The sequence below is a fragment of the Sus scrofa genome, chromosome 6 (genome assembly GCF_000003025.6).
Source record: "Sus scrofa isolate TJ Tabasco breed Duroc chromosome 6, Sscrofa11.1, whole genome shotgun sequence".
In the NCBI taxonomy this organism is placed as follows: domain Eukaryota; kingdom Metazoa; phylum Chordata; class Mammalia; order Artiodactyla; family Suidae; genus Sus; species Sus scrofa.
The window spans coordinates 137,427,552-137,448,242 of NC_010448.4; the positions used below are offsets into that span (position 1 = coordinate 137,427,552).

The window sequence follows — 20,691 nt, forward strand, 5'->3', positions numbered from 1 at the left end:
TAAAATATTGAGAACACTGCTTACTACAATGATACTTAAACTTTAGGAATTCCCTGGGGAGTTTGTTAAAGATGCAAATTCTTGGTGCTTATCCCCTTCACATTTCAATGAGAAGCTATAATTGAGGGCAATAGGAAATGCATTTTCCCTAAGTACTGTAGGTGATTTTGACAGAGGTTGCTCAAGTGACTTACGTCCAGAACAGTGGCTTCCTGCCTAGAGTTACTGAAGCAGAAAGAGAGTTGAATAACTAGTTATGTTTTAAGACATTAGGGTGAAACTAAAGAGGTGATTAGTGGAAAATTTAAATATTAAGACATTAGAAGAAAATATTTGACTGGCAAAAGGCTATCAGCTATGGAAAGGGGGCAGCAAGGAATGGTTTTGTATATGATAGAAAAATAATAAATCTCAACTGACTACTAACAAATCAAAAGGGGGTATAAAACAAACCAAATTAATTAATAATAGGAGAATATTTAGAAACCCAGTAAAATATTTAGAAGCTAGGAACCATGTTCATAATAACAATAATGTTCTCAAAATTTATATATCAAATCAATATTACAGTAACTCTGTAAACTCTATTTCAGGTTTGTTTGTTTGTTTGCTTGCTTGCTTTTTAGGGCTGCATTTGCAGTATATGGAAATTCCCAGGCTAGGGGTCCAATCAGAGCTACAGCTGCCTGCCTATGCTGCTGCCACAGCAACTTGGGATCCTAGCCACATCTGCAACCCATACCCCAGCTCACAGCAACGCCGGATCCCAGACCCACTGAGCGAAGCCAGGGATCAAACCCAAATGCTCATGGATATGAATCAGATTTGTTTCTGCTGTGCCACAAAGGAAACTTCCTATTTCAGGTTAATTTGATTTAACAAATAATATTTCAAGGCCTATGTATTACAAGGATTGTGTTAGGCATTAAAAATACTAGGTTAGAAAAAAGTTCCTTAAGTAGCAATAATTATATATATATATATTTTTGTTGTTGTTGTTGTTATTGTTGCTATTTCTTGGGCCGCTCCCGCGGCATATGGAGGTTCCCAGGCTAGGGGTTGAATCGGAGCTGTAGCCACCGGCCTACACCAGAGCCACAGCAACGCGGGATCCGAGCCGCGTCTGCAACCTACACCACAGCTCACGGCAACGCCGGATCGTTAACCCACTGAGCAAGGGCAGGGACCGAACCCGCAACCTCATGGTTCCTAGTCGGATTTGTTAACCACTGCGCCACGACCGGAACTCCGCAATAATTATATTTTTACTATCAAGCTAGCTGCTTCAGGGAACATAAGACAAATGAATTTCATGAACATGGGCCCATTGGTTTTGGTATGAAGTGAGTTTCTTAATCAGAAGCAATTTTGTGTGGAATACCACAGTCATGAACAAAGCATTTTGTTTAAGTTCATGGGTGGCAGTTTCGGCAAAGTCATACAGTCAGGGAAAGCAAATATGTTTCCCGAGTAAGTATCTAGTCCAGCAAGAACAAACTGCTGCGGCTTTCATGATGGAAGTGGTCCAGTGAAATCAACCTGCCACCAGGCAGCTGGCTGATCCCCTCAGGGAATGGTACAGTATCAGTGGTTCAAAGCTGGTCACTGCTGCTGGCAGACTAAGGCACTCAGGGGTTGCTGTAGCCAGTTGGCTATGGTGAATGGATGTCTATGTTGCTGAGCCCAAGGACAACCTCCAACCATACCACCATGTCCACTTTATTTATGAGTCCATTGGGTGATGCAGGGGAGCTAGGGAAAGAGGCTGACTGGTATCCAAAGACCAGGTCATCCCATCCTCTCCAGAGGTGACAATTTGATGAGTATTCACTTGGACCAAAATATGTTTAATTTTTTGCCTATTCAAAGAGATTTATCCACATTCCCCTTTCCCAAATGTCCTTGTCACCAATTTTCCAAAAATGTTCTTTCCAAGTCCCAGCCATACCATTGGCCACGGCCCATGAATTGATATATAATCGTATATCTGGCCATTTCTCCTCATAAGCAAAATGAACAACCAGGTACAATGCTTGAATTTCTGCCCACTCAGATACTTTTCCTTTGCAGTGTCCTTTAGGGATGCCCTAAAAAGGGACTAGAGTGCAAAGGCTGTCCATTTTTGGGTGGCACTTGAATATCATGCAAAAGCATCTGTAAACAAGGAAAGTCTTCTCTTCCTCTGTCACCTGACCAGAGGGCACTCTCTATGACATCACAGGTGCAAGGTGAGAGAGAGAAAATAGTGTAGTAGGATTGGGGACCATAAACATTTGGGCCATTTCCTCATGTAATTTACTTGTACCTTCAGTGCCTTCTCAGGCCCAATCATGTATATATCACTCCCATTTGATGACAGAGTGCTGCTGTGCATACCCAACTTTATGGCTATTGGGTCAGATAACACTCAGCTCATGATGGTAAGGTCAAGTCACATAACAACTTAGTGCCCTGTGGGTAACTCTTCAGTCCCTACTAAGGCACAGTAACAGGCTAAGATCTGCTTCTCAAAAGGATAGCAGTTATCTACAGAGGATGGTGGGACTTTGCTCCAAAATCTTAATGCCCTGTGCTGCAAGTCACCTATAACTCTATTACTCTGTCAGTTGCATTGTAATTCAGCCAGTCACAAAATGAGATTCTGGGTTTGATTTTCAGGAATCTCAGGCTATAGGAGGTAAGAGTATCCTTTAGGACACACATAGACGCTTTCAGGTCATGTATGAATAGATTTATTCAGGAATTTGGATTCCTAGATCATCTCCTTTTCTTTCCTCACTTTGTCCAGCAACATTAAAAACAACTAGATAATCTCATGTGTTAGTTTACCAAAAATGTTTGAAAGTATCATATACACAGTTACCCAGCTCCTTGCTTCTTATAAGTGGTTGATGAAGACTATCCAATGCTGATATTTTGCATACTTCTATTGCTATTTCACATTATGGACTACCAGTGCCCTCGTTACTGCTGGAAATAGAGTCATTAGTATCTTTAAATCTAATCAGATCAGAAAGTCAAATCCAGTGAATTCCCATTGTGGGTCAGCAGGTTATGAACTGACTAGTATCCATGACGATGAAGGTTTGATCCCTGGTCTCACTCATTGTGTTAAGGATCAGGCATTGCCCGTGAGCTGTGGTGTAGGTCACATATGCAGCTCAGAGCCTGTGTTGCTGCGGCTGTGGCTGTGGCGTAGGCCGGCAGCTGTAGCTCCAATTCGACCCCTAGCCTGGGAAGCTCCATTTGCTGCAGGTGTGCCCCCCCCAACCCCACAAAAGAAAAAGAAAAAAAATAACCATTCCTGCTTCCATCAGAAATGAAGTAACAAAAATATAAATGCTATGGTATGTTTTTACCACCTGAAATTGTTTAAAGAGCTATTTTTAGGTGCCTAGAAAATCCAATCATGATAAATTTATAAAGAATATATCAAAAAATGGACTCAACAGCATAATTTACAATTGCCAAGGAATGGAAGCAAACTAAATGTCCAAGAACAGATAAATGGATAAAAAAGATTTGGTATATGTTTATAGACAAGTGATTATTACTCATCCATAAAAAATAATGAAAAAAATTTTAATGAAGTGTAGTTGATTTATAATGTTTCAGGTGTACCACAAAGTGATTTAGTTATATATGACTTTATAATATATAAAGAATTATATATATTCTTTTCCAGATTCTTTTCCATTATAGGTTATTATTATTATTATTTGTCTTTTTGCCTTTTCTAGTGCCACTCTCGTGGCATATGGAGGCTCCCAGGCTAGGGGTCGAATCGGAGCTGTAGCCACCGGACTACGCCAGAACCGCAGCAACGCAGGATGCGAGCCGCATCTGCGACCTACACCACAGCTAACGGCAACGCTGGATCCTTAACCCACTGAACAAGGCCAGGGATCGAACCCGCAACCTCATGGTTCCTAGTTGGATTCGTTAACCACTGTACCACAATGGGAACTCCCATTATAGGTTACTATTATTGAGTAGAGTCCCCTGCACCATACAGTAGGTCCTGTTGTTTCTCTATTTTCTATATAGCAGTGTCTGTTAATCCCAAATTCCTCATTTATCCCTTCCCCTCACCCCTTTCTTTCCCTTTTAGTAACCATAAGTTTGTTTTCTATGTCTGAAAAAAGAATAAAATTTTGCTATTTGCAGCAACATGAATGGACTTGAAGGGTATTATGCTAAGTGAAATAAGTCTGAAAAAGACAAATACTGTATGACATCATTTCTATGTGGAATCAAAAAAATACAACAAACTAGTGAGCAAAACAAAAAAGAAGCAGACTTACAGAAAACAGATGAGTGGTTATCAGTTGGGAGAGGGAAGTGAGGAGAGGCAATATATGGATGGGGGAAAAAAGGGTTAATATTGGATTATACGAAATCATCTGTATGAAACTTTTGAGCATTGTAAAGCACTATAGAATTTAAATAATCTTTTATTCAATAAAAAAATAAAAATTAAAAATAAATGTAAAAACACTCAAAATTAATGTACTTAAAATAAATAGAGAAGAATACCTTTAAGCTCAGCAGATATTCACAAACAGCATAACAAATGCCAATACCTTCTTCTGTATTAGTACCTCTGCCAAGTTCATCAATTAATATGAGTGACTTGTCATTAGCATTATGTAGAATATATGCTATCTGAAAATACAATTTCAATATTATTCCTTATAACCAAGCTGATTTCACTCTCATAGAAAAATGAGGAAAATCTAGTCTCTTTATTAGTTCATTTAAAATATAACTTTATAGAGAAATTCTTCTGAGCAGAAACTAACACATTGCTTTTCATGACTAATAATTCTAAGAGTGATGTGTACATAGATAGGCATATGCACCCGTGTATGAGACAACACAATAAATAACCATTATCTAAAATATTGATGCTTCAGATACAGTGAAATAAAGCAGTGAATTAAAAGTTTAAATAAAGCAAAAATATGGTCATTTTCTTCTCTACAAATGACTAATCAATTGCTGTCATAAAACCCTCTAAACTATCTCTCAAATTTATTTTAACATCTCTATAGCCAGATGTTAAAATGAAATTTTTCTTTTCATTTTAACACCTCTATACCTGGTTAAAATGAAAAGAAAAATTTAGGGCAAAGCATCCAAGTCCACTGATTCCTGATTAAACAAATAAATTTAAACCCACGCTCAATAAAGACCTATGTCACAACACAATAGTAACCTTCATGGCCATTTTACCTTTCTATGGGACTAAGCTTCTTGTGAGGCTTAAAAATACACCTTGAGCACCTAATCTATTGCTATATTCTCCCAGAGATATTCAATACATACTAAATAATTACATAAAGGTCACATAGGGTGGGCAAATGATCATTTTATTCTCCCTTTATCTAAAGCAAATTAAGTAACTGTATAGTGATCCAGTAATTCCTATCTACTAAAGATAGACCAAGAGTGACACAGAATTCCTTTAGTCCTTCCAGCTTATTGACATTTGCTCAGATCAGAAATAGGTGATGATACATACTTTGTTACAGAAAGTGAAAATTCTACAAAAGCACAGAAGGGAATGATTTTTAAAAGACTTCTAACATAATGATCTTTTATTTTTAAAATCAAGACCAACGTGAACAATAGATACTATGCAAAATGTTCCTGTGCAGGTCATCGTTTTCTGAAGTCTTTTATATATTCCATACAAAAAAACATGAAAGCATGTTTTTATCATTCAATACCACTAGCTTTCTTTTTAAGCTGTATTTTTCAATAAAACATTTGCTTCCATTTCCACCTAAGACAGAAATTAGGAAGCTGTCTTTGACTGCCCTCTGGCTCTTATAGAGGAGTATAAACATATTTGCATGCTTTAGTATAAGAATACTTTCTTACATTATATTGACTGTTAGTAGGAGAATTCTATATGTTTTCAACATAAGAAAAGCTGAGTCTGAGTACCTCTTTCATTTCCTTCATAAACGTTGATGAATTTGTTTCAATATCATCATCAGTACTGATTCTTGTAAATATCTGTTCAGCAATCCTAAAGGAAGAATATTCTGCTGGAACATACGAACCTATAAAATGAAAGGTCAAAGTAAACTGAGATGTTTTTACAAAATACAAGTACTACCAACATTTTGCAATTTCCACCAACTTGGATTATTTAGTAGCCTATCTAAGGATTAATGTGGTGGAAAGATCATTGGATACAGAGTTAGAAACATGGCTCCAGCTCTATCATTTACTATATATAACCTTAGACAGCACTTAAATTCTCCCACTTTCATCTTCCTCACAAAAAAAAATGAAAATGCTCACCCTACCTACTGAACAAAGGTTACATTTAAGTAATATTAGAAAGATAATACACATTCAAGTATATTAGAAAGATGTTATAAACTTGATAAAAATTTTAAATAATACAGTTAGGAGATGGAGTTCCCTTATGGCCCAGTGGGTTAAGGATCTGGCATTGTCACTGCTACGACTCAGGTTGTTGTGGTGGCACAGGTTTGATCCCTGGCCTGGGAATTTCTGGATGCTGTGGGCATGGCCAAAGGTGGTAATAATAATACAATTAGTTGATAAAGAGTATTTGAAATGTGAACATTTGAAGGAAATGCTTATGAAGTTCAAGTTGATAAAATCATTAAAGAAAGATGTATTAGGAAATATATGTTATTAGAAATATACAGAAATATCCACAAGTAGAATGAAAGTAATCATTTAATTTTTTAAAGGTGAATTTTCATCCACAAGACTGTTTCTGCCTGAGAAATTATGTGCCTAACTAATCTGAAATATTCATCTTTTGAAAACAAATCAATATGATTAATGTACCTACCTTTATATGAAATGGGATACAAAAGCCATTCTAAAACCATAAGAAGATAAAAGTATGCAAATAGTTGAATGGAAAAAGTACCATGTATACAGAACTCTATATAGAGAAAATGGTAAAATAATCGGAGCCAAATTATTCCAAGATGTAAAACAAAGGCAAAGATGAAGAATAAGATCTAACTCTAAAGAATAAGGACTAGCAAGAAAAGAAAGCAAAAGTCAGGATGATACAAAAAAAAAAAAAAAAAAAAAGAGTAGGAGTGCTTATTGTGGCTCATTCAACTACTCTACAGGAGGATGCAGGTGAGATCCCTGGCCTCACTCAGAGGGTTAGGGATCAGGCAATGCTGCAGCTGTGGCGTAGGTTAGCGATGTGGCTCAGATTTGCTATTGCTGTGTCTGTGGCACAGGCTGGCAGCTGCGGCTCCAATTCGACCCCTAGTCTGGGAACTTCCATATGCCATAGGTGCGGCCCTACAAAGAATAAACAAAGTAATAATAATAACAATGGCAATTATAATAATTGCACCTCAGAGAGCAGCTATCTTAAATAAAATTTTCTCCTAGGATTTCCAGAAGGATTAAATGAGAACTAAATGTAAAAGTACCATGTACAGAACATAGCATATATAAGTGAGTTCCCATCGTGGCTCTCAGGTTAAGGACGTGACATTGTCTCTGTGAGGATTCAGGTTCTATTCCTAGCCTCACTCAATGAGTTAAGGATCTGGTGTGTTGTCATAAGCTGTGGCAAAGGCCTCAGCTGCAGCTCTGATTCAACCCCTAGCCTGGGAACTTCTATATGCTGCAGGTGTGACAGTAAAAAGAAAAAAAAAAAGAAAAAAATATATCATATATGGTACATTTCATAATTTCCTTTCTCTCTTACCTTCTTCACCAGAGAAGCTTTCAACATCTCTTACCATCACGGCTTATCTAAATTATTACAGAAGGCTACTGGCTAGTCTTTTCCTTCTTGTCTGACTCTTCTCTAACTATACATTAGCCAAAATGATCTATCTAAAACTCAAATCCAATCAGGCCATTCTCTTACTTAAACTTCAACAGCACCTATAGATTTCTGGATAAAGTTCAATCTCCATTAAGTACCTAAGGCTCTTCATGATCTGACTCCTGCCCATCCTGCCAGCTTTAAGCCTGCACTTCTTACAGCCACTCTTTGTTCTACAAAGCAAAGGAACTACTAAGCCTCTGGATTCCTTGTAGTTCCTCAGGAACATTATACTGCTTTTGCTTCTGTGCTGTAGAATGTGCTCCTACCTCTATTTGGAAAGTGTCCTTTCCATACCTTCCCTTAAGTCCATAGCATTTTATACATATTATCTTGCTCAATCTCTACAATTCTTAGACATGGGTACTATTATAATTTTCATCTACAGATAGAAAAAACTAAGGAGGTTAAGTAATTTGTCTAAGATCACACAGCCAATAACCAGACAAGCTAGGTCCAACTCCAAAGCCTATATTCTTAACTTCCATGGCTTTCAACTCCTTCTGTTTCCTTTACAATCAGATCATATGAGATATTACACATACATGTTAGGTATTCAGAGGATGAAGATGAATAGTAACAAGAGAAGTAAAGTAATAGTCATTTTTTTTTTTGTCTTTTTGCTATTCTAGGGCCACTCCCATGCACATGGAGGTTCCCAGGCTAGGGGTCTGATCGGAGCTGTAGCTGCCGGCCTACGCCAGAGCCACGGCAACATGGGATCCGAGCAGTGTCTGCAACCTACACCACAGCTCATGGCAATGCTAGATCCTCAACCCACTGAGCGAGGCCAGGGATCGAACCTGAAACCTCATGGTTCCTAGTCGGATTCGTTAACCACTGCGCCACGATGGGAACTCCAAGTAATACTAGTTTTATTCAAATATTTGGAGGGCTATTCTCAGGAGTTACTAGATATTCTGAAATGTGTAGAAGATATGAATTAGGACTAATGAATAGAGGTTACAGAATGTCAAATTTCAGGAATTCCCATTGTGGCTCAGTGGATTAAGAACCCGACATAACGTCTGTGAAGATGCGAGTTCACTCCCTGGCCTTGCCCAGTGGGTTAAGGATTTGGCATTGCCACAGCTGCAGCAGCAGGTCACAAATGCATCATGAATCAGTCACTGCTGCGGTTGTAGCATAGGCTGGCAGCTGCAGCTTCAATTTGATCCCTAGCCCAGGAACTTCCAAATGCTGCAGGTGCAGCTGTAAAAAAAGAAAGAAATAAAAAAAAAATAAAGTCAGATTTCAATTCAGTATGATGAATGTTCTAACAACTACAGCTATTCAACAATTAGTCTGTGTTTGAAAAGACAGAGCTCTTTATAACCATTCAGACAGAAGATTACATCACATATGAATCAGTATTCTTATAAGGTGGAAAGTTAACTAAGATGGCCTTTCAAATTATAAATCCAATAAAATATTTACTTTCCATTCATTCATTCATCTCTGATTTTCCTTTCCAGTAGTAAGAGTAAATTTGCACTGTATAATCAAAATTATTATTGCTGTATTTCCTTACAATCCATTACATTAGACTATGGTTTTTCAACCACACCTTGGGCTGGATAAATCATTTTTGTTTATGTGAGTGGACTGGGGGTGTAAAAGAGAGAAGGTGGCTGTCCTGTGCACTGTAGGACATTTATCAGCATACCTGGACTTTACATTCCCCTCAGTTATGACAACCAAAAATGTATCCAGATATTGCCAAATTCCAGGAGGTGAACCCAAACTGTCCCTGGTTGAGAATCACTGCCTTAGGACCAAGTATCTCTTCTCTTGATTTATATAATTCTCAAGGAACCCAGTTTTCAGAAATAAGAGGTGAGTTATGCCTCTATACCAAGAAATATGTAACAATGTTGGGCCAGTGACAGCTATTTACGTGTGTGTGTGCGTGAGCGCACGCACGTATGTGTAATATATCACTTGCTATGGGCAAGTTATTGGTATCCCTTAAATTAAGTACATGTTTCTCTGCCCAGTGTTGTAATTTAATAACATGAGTTATTAAAGGCAGCAGCTTATCCTACTTCTTTTTTTTGTTCCTTTTTAAGACCACACTTGTGGCATATGGAAGTTCCCAGGCTAGGGATGGAATCGAAGCTGCAGCTGAGGTCTACGCAACAGCTTGCAGCAAGGCCAGATCCTTTAACCCACTGAGCAAGGCCAGGGATCGAACAGACATCTTCTCAGACACTATGTCAGGTTCTTAACCTGCTGAGACACAATGGCAACTCCTATTTCACTTTTTCTTACAACAAAGTTTTTGAATCTCAGATAATTATACAATTCAGTTTAGTAATAGTCAACACATTAATAGCTAGAGTAAGCAAGCTTCTACTTGTTACATCTCACAAAACTTAGTACAATATAATCCAAATTGGATGGAGCCTAATAAAATACCAAATAATAAAAAGTTATGACCTATATAATAGATGCTACTATACCTTTAAATAGGAAAATCTACTCCAAACTGCTCCTCAGTTAATTAGGAAGCTAGATCTAAAATACCGGGCACAAAATATTTTAAATGGGGAACAGATTTTGTAACTATAAAGTATATCCATAACTTACCAATCTGGGCCATAATCTGACAAAGAGCAATCTGTTTCAAATATGTGGATTTCCCACTCATATTTGGTCCAGTTATAATTACAAAATTACTCCCTTCTGTAATATAGGTATTGTTGGCCACAGGTTTTTCCACAGATATTTTTTCAAGAATGGGATGCCATCCCTGTTTGATTGCTAAAGTATCAGTAAACTCTGGCCGAACTAAAGAGAAAAATGGAATGTTTTGAAAGATTAATGTATTTACACTTAAAGATTTTGTGGTGTGTACATATCGTTCATACTTCAGTGATATTACTATGGTCAATTTGGAACAGCATCATTAAAGTATTATTTTACCCTAAGTCCCTCTAAATTATAATTGACATAGTTTAATCACATCACAACTTTTATTCATTTCCAGAAAAATCTAAGATTTAGTTCCTGTCATTGTGATAGTCTACAAAACCATGAAATGTTCATGACATTTTCATATTTCCAAAAAGAATCAACCAACCATTGATAACACTTTTAAATAACAATTTATAAGTACTCCAAAATTACACATTTACTTAATCCTTGCCTTAACTATTATTTCAAATTTGGTATACTTAGCTTTTCAAATGACATAATGAATATAGAGTAAACCAAATAAAAATATAATTGTATGTCCAAAATAACAGAAATGTTGTCTAAAAAGAAATCTCAGAAGATAGACAAAACAGACACAAAGATACTGTTAATTTATAGAAAGAAAACGTGATCAAGTCTCAATGGATCATTTCTGAGGTGAAGGGAGGAGAAAGAGGGTGGAGGACAAGTAAAAATTAAAATGCTACATGCCTCTAGATGAAACACATGAATAAACTTGAAAGCATTAATTACAATATTGAGATTGGTTAGAAAAATTTTTAAATTATTTTTAATATTTTTGATACCAAAAATTCATTATTTATAAGTTTGGAGTTTCAGGATGGTCTTCTCAAAAGGGAGCAACATCACATATTTAATAGTTAAGATAACTACTATTAAAATAGCTGATCCCTAAAATAAGGTTTTTAACCCCAAAGGAGATATAAAAATTAAAGTTTTGGCTTATAAAATACCAACTGAAAAATTTAACATTTTCATAAGAAATGTAGAAATATCAAATAGGAAAAATATTTTTAAAATAACTTCTCCAATTATAAAATTAAATTAACATAATATTTTAGAAATATTACTTCTGATTTTAACTAGTAATTTTGATCTTATTAATGTCATTAGGCCCACAATTACTCAACCTTAATTATCACGTGCAAGTTTCATAAATTCACATACTGGAGTACGGCTTCATTTTGTTTGTTTGTCTTTTGAGGGCTGTACCCGAAGCAAATGGAAGCTCCCAGGCTAGGGGTCGAATTGGATCTACAGCTGCCAGCCTACACCACAGCCATAGCAACACCAGATCTAAGCTGCATCTGCAACCTACAATGCAGTGCACAGCAATGCCGGATCCTTAACCTGCTGAGCGAGGCCAGGGATGGAACCCGCATCCTCATGGATCCTAGTTGGGTTCATTACCACTGAGCCATAATGGGAACTCCTAGAGTACAGTTATTACTGATAAGTTTGATAAGAAATTTCAAAGGGTGACTAACTTGAAATATTCATTTAATATTAGAAAATTACTTAACACATTCAAGACTTGTGTGTAGACCTGGGATATAAAAATAAATGCTAAAATTTCTGATCTTGGGATGCTCATATCTAAGGAACTAGTTTAAAAAATGCTCAAGACTTTCAAGACTCATTTCTCTCCTGTCTATTAGTATTAGCATCACACTGCTACTAATGTATCTTCAGATTCAAACTTTATAAATCTGTGTCACCATTATTTTCACCAAGGAGATAGCTCTACAGTCTTTCTTATTTGGGGAAACTTTAAAGTTTCTCGCATTTTCTTTCTTTTATCATTTGTCATTTTCTCAGTGAATACTTTTCTGACTTTTAAAAAATTGAAGCTTATTATCAATTTACAATGTTGAAAGAAACTTTAAGGGTAATTTCACTTTCTCTATTTTGAATCTTAGTCTAGGCCCATAGGCAAGAGACTGTATTTCAGGTAAAATATATATATATATATATAAAGCATTCATAATTGTGTAAAATTTCTTGACTGGAACATAAATTTCAGTAAGCAACATATTTACCTCAAAGAAAATAACTTACCGTAGTCAGAAAGAGTGCAGGCATGAGCAAATGACAGCAGCATATCCAGCATTGACACAGTATCAGATAGTTTATATAAGCAATGAATATGTTCATAAATCTCACTAAGCAGTTTGCATACTATCCTGAAAATACATGTGTGGTAAGACAAATAATGTATCTCAGAGAGCAACATACAGTGGAATTGTAAAACAATATTAAAATCATTGCCTGGGATAAAATAATATTCACAGTTGAGTTATACACTTCAGATAAAGTCTATCGTTCTACTGCCTCATTTTAGAGATAAGGAAATTGAAGTTCATGCTCAAGGTCACAGTTACTTAGTAGCAAAGAATCTATCTTCTGGTGTGGTAATACCGTGTTTTGAAATTACTGGTTTAATTAAATACTAATAAAATAATTTTAATATAAATATTTTATAGGTCCAATCAAGCCCTCACTATACTTCAATTGATCCCATCTGCTAATAATTTTTTTTCAATGTTAAATTTCATTTAAAATTATATTTTTTCTCTCATCCACTCTCTCTCTTCCTCTCCTCCCTCTCTCTCTCTCTCCTTCCCTCGCCCCAACACACAAACACATCCTAACAATATTATTATTTAAGATTTTATGTGGCAGTTACTTTTTTTTTTTTTTTTTTTTTTTTTTAGGGCTGTGCCTGCAGCATATGGAAATTCTCAGGCTAGGGGTCAAATCTGAGCTGCAGCTGCAGGCCTATGTCACAGCCATAGCTACACCACATCTGCGACCAATGCCAGATCCTTAACTCACTGAGCAAGGCCAGAGACTGAACCTGCATCCTCTTGGATACTAGTTGGGTTCTTAACCTACTGAGCTGCAACAGGAACCCAGAGTTATCATATCATGACATAATATATTTTTTCCCTTATATGAAGAAATATGTTCCCCGAACTTACTGTATCTTATTGCCTCTTTGGTCTATGCCTGAAATTGTTTTGAAAGCCCAACATTTATCTTTACCATCTCAGCTCACCAATTCTGCATGTCCTAGTGCTTATTTCTAGATGCACTGCTACTGTTTCATGAAAGGCAAAAGACGCATTATTGTGATGTTGTGACATAATAAGTACTAAGGCATGAGAGATATTTCAAGATATGTCTCATGTCATTATCACAATGGAAATTTGGCTGGGTATAAAGCATTTTCTATAACCTAGCATAATGTTGATTATTTTTCGTAATTAAGATTGCCCTTGGAATTCCCGTCATGGCTCAGTGGAAACTAATCTGACTAGTATCCATGAGGACACAGGTTCAATCCCTGACCTCGCTCAGTGGGTTAAGGATCTGGCGTTGCCATGAGCTGTGGTGTAGACTGCAGATGAGGCTTGGATCTGGTGTTGCTGAGGCTGTGGCTGGCGTAGGCTGGCAGCTACAGCTCCGATTTGACCCTTAACCTGGGAACCTCCATATGCCATGAGTGCAGTCCTAAAAAAAAAAAAAAGATTGCCCTGAATATTCTGTGAGGCTCAGTGATCCCAACCACAGTGTCAGATACTAAAGTTTTAACTGTTTTCCCAGCAAGTGTTCTTTCCTTGCTCACATTCGTAACTTTACAACTTTTTTCAACTAAAAGGCAATTAATGAAACTTATCATGGTACTGCAAATTAAACCAATTTAATTCAGTATTGAAAATTTTCAAATGCTCTTACATATAAGTCATGTGATAGATTTCTCTCAAAGACTCTTGGCATCTTTCATTCATTTTAATTAAATCTGTGGATGTGAAGCTATAAGAATTTTTCACTTTAGAAATCTGCCAGGAGATTAAAAATATAACTATCAAGATACATATACACTTCTATGAAGTAAAAAACACACAGATTTTAAACAATAGAAATATAGGCATTTATGTTAGTCAATTTAATTTTCGAAGTATAGTATCACAAAGAAAATCCCAAACAACGTTTGTGAACGAGAAAAGGAAGCTTCTGCTTCTAAAACTAAAGCAGAATTTTTAAACTCCATCCATCTGACATGACTATTTTCACACGTCTTAAAGTAAACATGCACAAATGTTAAGACACTACATCTTATCACCATAAGTAGTAATGCCCACGGTAGAGAGTAATCCTCACTCTACCTCTGATCCCTGTCTTAGCTGTTACTCCACATCTGAACCTCACTCAACAGCAAATTCCCATTACTAACACTTAACGCATTCTTCATCCATCCCTCACTACTTGCTAATACTTTTTTTTGTTTCCTTTTTTGACCACTCCATGGCACATGGAGTTCTCTGGGCCAAGGATCAGATCCGAGCTGCAACTGTGACCTGTGCTGCAGTAACTCTGGACCCTAACCCACTGTGCTGGGCCATGAGATCTAACCTGTGTCCCAGCACTCCAGAAATACTGCTGATCCCCTTGTGTCACAATGGAAACTCCAATACAATACTATTTTAAAGTCAAACAGTTTGTTTTTGTGAAAAGGTCCCCTCTGGGGCAAAGAAAACTAAGATTACAATGGATTAGATTTTCCCAAATGGCATACTGTGAAGGAGTTAACATGTATATAGAAGAAAATATTGTCCTAGTGCAAAGGTTTGGCAATATTGGATTTTTAAAAATTAAGCAAATTTCTGTACTTTAGAACTTCTAAACATTTAACAGGTGGATGTACATTGAGAACCACCTAAAACAGGAGATAGTACAGTTCTTTCCAAACTTCTTTGCTCAAAAATTCCTTTTGGGAGTTCCTACTGTGGTGCAGCTGGTTAAGAATCCAACAACAATGGCTTGGGTCACTGCAGAGGTGCAGATTCCATCCCAGGCCTGGCACATTGGGTTAAGAAATCCAGTGTTGTCACAGCTACAGCATGGGTTGCAGCTACAGCTGGGCTTCAATCCCTGGCCCAGGAACTTCTATATGCCACAAGTGTGGCCATAAAATTTAAAAAACATCTAAATTTAAAAAAAAAAATCCTTTTGGACTTTTTTCATTTTCCTTTTTTAACCATACCAAGCTCCCCAAAATGTGGGAAACACTGTGTTTGGTATTTCTCTTTACAAAATTTTCAGGGGGTTCTCGTGTGGTACAATGGGTTAAGGATCTGGTGTTGTAAGAGCAGTAATTTGGGTCACTGCTGTGTCACAAGTTCAATCCCTGAACTTCCATATGCCATGGTACAACCTAAAAAAAAATATTTTAAATCACTCTTAAATTAGTAAAGCTGTTAGGTGGGTGGGTAGGAGCAGGAGAAGCAATTTACAGAACATTCAGAAGTTTGGCATGTAAAACAAAAAGTATCTGAAAATATGTAAATGCAATTCTGTAAAATCAGAAACAATAATTTTCTAACTAGAACTCTAGAATGAACCTTAATAAACTCTGAGGGAAGTTTATCATTGAATAGGGCTGTACAATCTGTAGTCATCTGGATGAAAAATCCTCGAGCAGAGCTAAAACTTGTCCTTAAAGGAAGACTATATTTTTCTGCAAGCTGCGATATCATTCCTAGTGGCCAGAAACAAGAAAAAACAAAAACAAAACAAAGAAATTTTAATGAGAAAATTACTCTTTATGTTTAGAAAAAAATCACATAACTTTTCTCATTATTTTTTGTATAAGTAGGAAGGTAATATTACTTTTTTAAGTTGAAGGCTAGTTGATTTACAATATCACATTAGTTTCATGTATACAACATGGTGATTCCTGAGGTTCCCATGGTGGCTCAGTGGAAGTGAACCTGACTAGGATCCATGAGGATCAGATTAAATCCCTGGCCTTGCTTAGTGGGTTAAGGATCCGGTGTTGCCGTGAGCTGTGGTGTAGGTCATAGACACAGTTCAGATCTGGCATTGCTGTGGCTGTGGTGTAGGCCAGTGGCTATAGCTCCGATTCAACTCCTAGCCTGGGAACCTCCATATGCCACAGGTGCAGCCCTAAAAAGACAAACAAAAAACAAAAAACAAAAAAACAAAAAAACAGTGATTCCTTTTTCTGTGTAGATTATATTCCATTATAGATTATTACAAGCTACTGAATATAATTCCCTGTGTTATAAAGTAAATCTTTTTTGCTTATCTATCTTATGTATAGTTTTTTGTGTCCATTAATCCTAGACTCCTAATGTGCCTCCACTCTCCCCTTTGATAACCATAAGTTTGCTTTCCATGTCTGTGAGTCTGTTTCCATTTTCCATACATATGCATTTGTACAATTTTTTAAATTCCACATATAAGTGATATCATACAGTATTTGTCTATTTCTATCTGGATTATTTCACTAAGCATAATAATATCTAGGTCCATCCATGTTGCTGCAAATGGCAACATTTCATTCTTTTTTATGGCTAATATTCCATTGTGTATATTTATACACACACACACACACACACACACACACACACATCGTATCTTGTTAAGCCAACAGTCTGTTGACGGGCACTTGGGTTGTTTCCATATGTTAGCTATTATAAATAGTGCTGCTATGAACACGGGGGTGCATATATATTTTCAAATTCGAGTTTTCTTTTTTTTTCTGGATATATACCCAGGAGTAGGATTGCTGGATCATATGGTAGCTCTATTTTTTGTTTAAGGAATCTCCCGACTTTTCCATAGTGGTTGCACCAATTTTACACTCCCACCCACAGTGTATGAGGGTTCCTTTTGTTACTCTTTTAAACTCTTAACAATTTTTAGCCTGGAAATTCCCAGGCTATGGGTTGAATCGGAGCTACAGCAGCAGGCCTTCGCCAAAGCCACAGCAATGTAGGATCCAAGCCGCATCTGTGACCTACACTGCAGCTCACTGCACCACCAGATCATTAACTCACTAAGCCAGGCCAGGGATCTAACCTGCATCCCCATGGATACTAGTTGGGTTCGTTTCCAATGAGCCACAACAGGAACTCCAAGCTCCAACACTTTTTAACATCTAAAATATGTGCTTAGGTGTTCTTTTAAGAAAAAAAAAAACAAAACAAAACACTGCAGCAAAAAGATGGTCATTCTGATAAATACTTTGAAAGAAAAAGAAACTAAAAAATTAGAGTTTGTTATTTATTCCATTTATTTGATACTGTACATAGAAAACCCTAAAGACTTTATCACAAAACTAGAATTCATGAATGAATTCAGTAAAGTTGCAGAATACAAAATTAATACATAGAAATCTATTATATTTCTGTATACTAACAATGAACTATCAGAAAGAGAAATCTATTGTATTTCTATACACTAACAATGAACTATCAGAAAGAGAACTATCAATCCCATCTACCATTATATCAAAAAGAATAAAATATCTAGGAATTCCTGCTGTAAAGCAGTGGGTTAAGAATCCAACTGCAGCAGCTCCAGTCACTGTGGTGGTATGATTTCAATACCCAGCCTGGCACAGTGGGTTAAAGGATCTGGTGTTGTTGTACCTACCGTGTAGGTTGCAACTGTGGCTCAGATTCAATCCCTGGCCAGGAACGTCCATATGCCGTGGGTACATACATAAAAATAGATGAATAAAGGAATAAATAAAAAATAAATATTTAGGAATAAATCTAACTAAGGGGGTAAAAGACGTATTCAGAAAACTAAGACACTGATGAAAGAAAGCAAAGGAGACACAAGATAGAAAGATATACCAATTTCCTGGACTAGAAGAATTACCATTACTAAAATGACCATACTACTCAAAGCAATTTATAGATTCATGCAATCCATATCAAAATAATAGTGGCATTTTTCATGGAATAAATAATTTTAAAATTTGTATGGAAACACAAACGGTCCCAAAGAGCCAAAATAATCTTGATAAAAAAGAACAAGGCTAGAGGTATATTGTTCTGTGATTTTTTTCATATATAATGATTTTTATTTTTTTCCATTATAGCTGGTTTACAGTGTTCTGTCAATTTGCTACTGTACAGCATGGTGACCCAGTTATACATACATGTATATATCATGCTCCAGCATAAGTGACCAGAAATAGTTCCCAGTGCTACACAGCAGGATCTTATTGCTAATCCATTCCAAAGGCAATAGCCTGCATCTATTAACCCCGAGCAGCCCATCTGTCCCTCTCCTTCCCCCTGCCCGTTGGCAGCCACAAGTCTATTCTCCAAGTCCATGAGTTTCTTTTCTGTGGAAAGGTTCATTTGTGCCATATATTAGATTCCAGATATAAGTGATATCATATGGTATTTGTCTTTCTCTTTCTGACTTACTTCACTTAGTGTGAGAGTCTCTAGTTCCAACTATGTTGCTGCAAATGGCATTAATTTGCTTTTTATGGCTGAGCAGTATTCCTTTGTTTATGTATACCACTTCTTCTTAATTCATTTATCTGTTGATGGACATTTAGGTTGTATCCATGTCTTGGCTATTGTGAATAGTGCTTGAATGAACATGCGAGTGCATGTGTCTTTTTCAAGCAAAGTTTTCTCCGGATATATGTCCAAGAGTGGAATTGCTGGGTCATATGGAAGTTTTACACATAGTTATCTAAGGTACCTCCATACTGTTCTTCATAGTGGTTGTACCAGCTTACATTCCCACCAAAAATGCAGGAGGGTTCCCTTTTCTCCACACCCTCTCCAGCATTTTTTATTTGTGGACTCATTAATTGATGGCCATTCTGACTGGTGTGAGGTGGTAGCTCATGGTAGTTTTGATTTGCATTTCTCTAATAATTAGGGATGGTGAGTGTTTTTCATGTGCTTGTTGGCCATCTATATATCTTCCTTGAAGAAGTGTCCATTCAGGTCTTTTGCCCATTTTTCAACTGGGTTGTTGGCTTTTTTGCTGTTGAGTTGTCTAAGTTGCTTGTATATTCTAGAGATTAACCCTTGTCAGTTGCATCATTTGAAACTATTTTCTCCCATTCTTCAGGTTGTCTTTTTATTTTCTTTTAGGTTTCCTTTGCTGTGCAAAACTTGCCAGTTTGATTAGGTCCCACTGGTTTATTTTTGCTTTGATTTCTGTTGCTTTGGGAGACTGACCTGAGAAAACATTTGTGAGGTTGATGTCAGAGAATGTTTTACCCATGTTCTCTTCCAGGAGCTTGATGGTGTCTTGTCTTACATTTAAATCTTTAAGCCATTTTGAGTTTATTTTCATACATGGTGTGAGTAATTGACCATAGGTGTCTGGGTTTATTTCTGGATTCTCTCTTCTGTTCCATTGGTCTGTATGTCTGTTTTGGTACCAGTACTACACTGACTTGATGACTGTGGCTTTGTACTATTGCCTGAAGCAGATTGATGGTTTTTGCTTTTCTATCCAATCTGCCACTCTGTCTCTTTTGATTGAGGCATCAAATTCAGTCCATTGACATTTAAGGTGATTATTGATAGATACGCATTTATTGCCATTTTAAACCTTGTTTTCCAGTTGACTCTTTGTTTCTCTTTTCTTCTTTTCTTTTTTGGGTTGGATGATTTCCATTTATTTTTTGCTTGAGTACATTTCTTCTTAGATTTTGTGAATGTAATGTTTGGTTTTGATTTGTGGTTGCCCTAGTTTTTAAGTATGTTAACCCCTTCCTGTATCTGCTTGCTTTAGCCTGATCATCATATAGGCTCAAATACATTATTTTAAAAAAAGTCTAGATTTTCCTACTTTCCTTCTCCACATTCTATGATTTTCAAGTCCTTTTTAACATCTTCACGTTTGTCCTTTTGCTGTTCCTTGTGTTCATCATTGCTTTTACAGCAGTAGTTTTTTCCCCCCGCTTTTAAATCTGCATGCTGGATTATTTAAGTGATTGCTTTCCAATTGTGGGTTCCTCCATCTTATTTCTTCTCACTTCTTTTTTTATTTAAAGAAGCCTGTTCAGTATTTCTTTTAGAATGGGTTTAGTATTGCTGTACTCTTTCAGCTTTTGTTCGTTGGGGAAATTCTCTATTTCCCCTTCTATTTTAAATCATATTCTTGCTGGATAGAGGATTCTAGGCTGCAAAGTTTTTCCTCTCAGAACTTTGAATGTATCTTGCCACTCTCTTCTGGCCTGTAGTGTTTCTGTAGAGAAATCAACTGATAACCTTATTGGGGGGGGGGTTCCCTTATAATTAACACTGTTTTTCTCTTGCTGCCTT

At 36.7% G+C, this 20,691-nt stretch overlaps 1 protein-coding gene across 1 annotated transcript in view; it reads right to left on the reverse strand.

Moving 5' to 3' along the window:
• MSH4 (mutS homolog 4) overlaps positions 1 to 20,691 on the reverse strand; it is a 113,640-nt gene that overhangs the window by 16,732 nt on the left and 76,217 nt on the right. Inside the window, exons 12-17 of the mRNA XM_021096463.1 lie at positions 15,976 to 16,112; positions 14,309 to 14,412; positions 12,629 to 12,753; positions 10,442 to 10,642; positions 5,953 to 6,071; positions 4,537 to 4,665 (exon numbers count right to left, since the gene is read on the reverse strand). Of these exons, the coding sequence (XP_020952122.1) occupies positions 4,537 to 4,665; positions 5,953 to 6,071; positions 10,442 to 10,642; positions 12,629 to 12,753; positions 14,309 to 14,412; positions 15,976 to 16,112 (815 nt within the window). The remainder of the gene's footprint in view (positions 1 to 4,536; positions 4,666 to 5,952; positions 6,072 to 10,441; positions 10,643 to 12,628; positions 12,754 to 14,308; positions 14,413 to 15,975; positions 16,113 to 20,691) is intronic.